The sequence below is a fragment of the Alosa alosa genome, chromosome 18 (assembly GCF_017589495.1).
Source record: "Alosa alosa isolate M-15738 ecotype Scorff River chromosome 18, AALO_Geno_1.1, whole genome shotgun sequence".
In the NCBI taxonomy this organism is placed as follows: Eukaryota; Metazoa; Chordata; class Actinopteri; order Clupeiformes; family Clupeidae; genus Alosa; species Alosa alosa.
The window spans coordinates 17359090-17364081 of NC_063206.1; the positions used below are offsets into that span (position 1 = coordinate 17359090).

Here is a 4992-nt window from a genome sequence, read left to right on the forward strand (position 1 = left end):
GCGTTATTTATGTTTGATTACATTTCAGATGCGTGTTGGTTTCCTGTAGGCCTAGTCTAGCGCTTTTTCTTTATTTATTTTTCCGTATATTGGGGGGGACATTTTGGTCATATTTGAATATTGGGGGGACACGTCCCCCATTGTCTATGGTGACTACGGCCCTGACACACACACACACACACACACACACACACACACACACACACACACACACACACACACACACACACACACACACACAAATATGCTTAACACAAAACAATCAAACTACAGTCAAATTCAGAATTACTTGTAGGTCTTTCATTGCTTCCTCCTGTAAAGTAGCACTGGTGTCACCTAGTGGACACTCACTAGTAGTGGACGGTAATCAATCAAGGTATATGTGTAGACACTGTTCACTAGAATAGGCAAAAAATAGGTAGGCTAGACTTATACTTCAGCAATAATCAATCAGCAACTCCCAAAACTGGCTGAGAGTTTTTTGGAGGTCAATTGCATTTTGAGAATTTGAGCGCATGCCAGACGCCTCTTAGATTAAGGATGATCTATTAAGACATATATTAAGACACGATATTTGCATTGACACAATCAAAATAATAAATAACTTTTTATTCTACTATACATAAAATAATCGAGCAAACACGCAACCTTATGATAACAGAATAATCACACTATTTGTGTGGTCAAGAATAGCCAATCGTTCCTTAATACAGAGAAAAATAACAGTAGTTCAGATTTTCTTGGAGCTTGGAATTCAATTTTATTTCATTCTCAATTTATAGATGGAAACACATGATATCGGCTTCTTCTCATTTGATCAACAATCAAAAAATCAGAGTGCCTTTATTCGTGCATCTTTAAATAAATATTCCGTGGTGTGGGTGGGTATGTTAGTTGAGCCTATGATGTCACTCAAGATCGTTGTGATAAGGGAGAGGTGGCACTGTGTGCCTCTACCTGAACTCTTAAACTTGAACCATCAGCCATGGCCCAGAGAAAGACAACCATGAACGCGACCAGGTACCAGTATGCAGACATCTGCCTTCCGTACGCTGAAACGGTGACCGTCAGCTCCAGCGCTGGTAAGTCGAGCAAAGCCAAACCTGCAGTTTTGAAGATTTGTTTGTTTTTGTGTTCATAATTAGGCCTACTGTTGTTAGATTGTGAATCATGATGTGCGAAAAAGCATCGGGCCTTTAGTGAAACTGGTGTTACAGAAAATGCCTTGTGAGGTCTTGTGGACTAGAACGTCACCATAGATAATGGCTACGAATAAAATAGTATGGTTTCTCACTTTTTTGTATGCATAAAATATGTTTTATGTTAATGTAGGCTAATGGATGTAGGCTATTTAAAGATACAGTATCTTTAAATAGCCTAAATCCATTAGCCTGCATTAACCTAAAACATATTTTATGCATACAATTAAACCATTTATATTTTCAAGTGTGAACTGTTTAGTGTAGACTATTTTTTCGACTCCAGGATATAACTATTGTGTTGTTAGATTCCTTTAAACCAGTCCACCAATTTCACAAATTAGTCACTTTGCCAACTATTGTTGTCTTAATCTGTGCCTGGTCCCGAAATCCATGCTATCTCTTTCTCACGATATTAAGTGTTAGCGACAAAGCCCGTTGGTTATTGGGTTCCCCGTCAGTCAGAGAGACAGAGAAGGCCTCTAAAACCCTCTTTCAGGACACAATGGTCTCAGGCCAACTTGCACTTTCCTAGTGAACTCGTTCATCTTGCTTAATTGAAGTAACTGAAGGTAAACTGAGAAGAGGGCCAGATGCTTTTGTATGCGGACAGAAGTAAAGGTCTGCCTACTTTTCTGCAGATGTGACCAATCCGTCCAAAACAGGTCCCGCGGAATCTAGGAGTGTGGTTGGGCTGGGCGCGCGCTCCAAAACGTACCCGACCCCGGCACGTAGGAGGCACCGCACCACGTTCAACCACGAGCAACTGGAGTTGTTGGAACTCGCTTTCGGACAGAACCACTACCCGGACATCTACAGCCGGGAAGAGCTGGCGCGTGCCACCAAACTCAATGAAGCTCGAGTACAGGTGCAGTGCAACTTTGCGAAGAGCTTTGCTCTTCCTCTTCTTTTGTTATGTTGTCCTCCATTTGCTGGGAATTAAGAGTTATAATCTCATTGAAGCTAAATTACTGAAAATGTCTGATTTTGAAAGATTTTCAGAATCTATTGAAAATGACATTGAATGTTTACCTTTTATGCTCATTCTGTGTAAAATGGCATTGGCAACCAGGGCTGTAGTGGTGGCTAAACGCAAATAAATGCAGTTTATCCACCTCTTGTTAGTGTATCCACCTCTCAAAAGAGTTTATTCACATTTAACATTAAAAAATCACACTGTATTATCCACATTCACAATAAACACTCTAGAAACCATTTAATACCACTGGCATTGTTATAAACGTTGGACAGTAACCTCCACCATCATCAAACATGTTCTGAATGCTTTTTTACTACTACATCCCTGATGACAACTTCCTCTTGACTTACAGGTATGGTTCCAGAATCGGCGTGCCAGGCAGCGCAAGCATGACCGCGCTGCCCAGAAAGCCTTGCCCATCAGTGTGATGCCTGGGCATGCTGCCCTCTTGTGTGTCCAGTCCCCGCGGGTCGAGTGGCAGTGTCAGTGTTCTCACTCCCTCACACCAGCCTCCCGGTTCTCCTCAGTGGTCACCACTGGTGGGTACTCTCACCACACTGTGCCAAGCGCCCAGTGCCCGTCGGTAGCGTTTAGCTGCCAGTCTGGCTCAGCACCTGCTCCGCAGTCTCGTCAGCAGGAGGACTGGTACTGCCAGCTACGCAGCATGAACCCGCCATCCAACCTGCCCCACGCGTCTGTGCTCTCACTGGCGTCCATGTCGGCTCTAGACTCAGCCGGACACTGGAACTAGAACACATGTCTGGAACAGGCAACTAAATAAACACACTCAGACTCACGTATAGAAAACACACACACACACACACAGGTGTATTAAATGCTCAGGGGAGCACACTTGCTTAGACAGAATTGCAACAATGTCACTGGAACTAAAGCACATGTCTAGAACAGGCAACCAAATAGATACACATTCACACAGAAACACACACATGTGTATCACATACTCAGAGGTACACTTACTTCTTGCAGTATTGAAATCATTGTTTTGAATTACTTTTCATGTTCTTTTGATATTCATCTTAGTTTAACCAAAGTTTATGTGATATGGAGTTGTCCATATTCTCATTGTCAAAATGCTTGTTTGGTTTAGTTTAGTCAAGGTTTGATATAAAGGAGATTTGATAGAAATTTTAGGTACATGTTGTAAACTTACATTCTTCATATTCTAAAACATGATTAACACAAATGTAGGTTGTAGAAACATGATACTGTACATGTAAATGTGTGTTATCCCTGACCTGTGCCCATGAACATGAAATTACTCTTTAGCCTTTAGATATTTCTCTCATCTTCTCTTTCCACTTTTTTGTCTCAAGGACAGAACCATTTTTAATCTGCTTTTCATTCATAGTTTATTTTAAATATGGGTAGGATATATTTTTGATAAATCACATGACAGGATACTGCAGTGCTTTAGGCTGTTTATCTGGGTTACTGTTTTCATATTAAACACAGTTATACAACAATTGGGTTCTATGGTACTATTTTTATTTGTTTCTGATTGGCCGAGAGATGTTCCATGAGTTGGAATATCCCTGGACATTTCAACTCAGACTCAGCACAGCTAATAATAAATCACTCCGCGATACAATGCGAAGATTTGACACCCAGCTCTCCACTACTTCAAGCGTGATAATCCCCTATGGGTTACTCCTTATCAAACCATAACGAAACAGTGCTTCACCACATCTGTGGATTAAGCCACACAGTCAACTCAATGTAAGTAAGATAAACGAGAATGCTAATTGCTAATTGTTCTCAGCATTGCCAGCATAGTGTATAATATGATTGTCACTTGGAGGAGACTTGTAAATAACTAACGTTAGCATAATTAGCTAACCGCTGCTAACGTGCTAGCATCGTCACGTCAGGCTGTGCACAGTAGTGTAACATTTATTCACTATACATTAATAAAGTTGAGTGGTTCTGCAATGTAGACTATGTTTCCGTTTTTTTGCAGTACCATGTTATGGTTATGGTTATGGTTATGGATTTAGCAGACGCCTTTGTCCAAAGCGACACATAAATACAAAACAACATAATAATATTTAAAATTGAACAGGGAACAGATTAAAATGTAGGTCAAATATAGTAAGGAGAATAGTTGTAGTACACAATAATATCAATTCAAGCAATAGCCTAATAAAAAGCAATGTAAAAAGGGGGAAAGGCAATAATAAAACAATAATGTCAATTCAATCAATAATATAAAAACAATGACATGCTAAGACTACATTAAGGAGAATATCAATAATAAACAATAATGTCAAATTAATTAACAGCCCAATTAAAATAAAACAACATTATATAAAAACCATAACACATAAAGCTTAAACAACTAAGTATCGTTGAATAGGAATGTCTTTAGACCCCTCTTAAACGACCCAAAAACTACCACAGGAACGGAGAGCACTGGGCAGTTCATTCCACCAACATGGAACCACTGAAGAAAAGAGTCTGGAATTAGACCCAGTTTTCATGACTGGTCGACACAACATACGCTCACCAGAAGACCGCAGTGGGCGGTTGGGGATGTAAGGCTTTTTCATGCAATGCAAGGCAGGCCCATTGGGTGTCATCATAATCATAATATATATTAACCTGAGAAATTTCAGACCATTCATTTTAAGCAAAGAATATTTCTGATACACTTTTTGGTTGGCCAGATGGTGGCGCTATGTTAGACATGGAAATTAGACATGTGAATATCATCACAATAATGATATCCAAAATTTGTGTAAACTTTCAGATCAATCACTTAAGGCATTGTCCATTTCTGGCACATTTCCTGCTTGA

The 4992-nt window shown here is 40.0% G+C and overlaps 1 protein-coding gene across 1 annotated transcript; it reads left to right on the plus strand.

Annotated features, from left to right (window-relative positions):
- The first annotated feature begins 985 nt into the window (after positions 1-985).
- Positions 986-2929, plus strand: prop1 (PROP paired-like homeobox 1). Its single transcript, XM_048270372.1, has 3 exons — positions 986-1082; positions 1841-2067; positions 2531-2929. The coding sequence occupies exons 1-3, from the start codon at positions 986-988 to the stop codon at positions 2927-2929; spliced, it is 723 nt and encodes a 240-aa protein (XP_048126329.1).
- The last annotated feature ends 2063 nt before the right edge of the window (positions 2930-4992 follow it).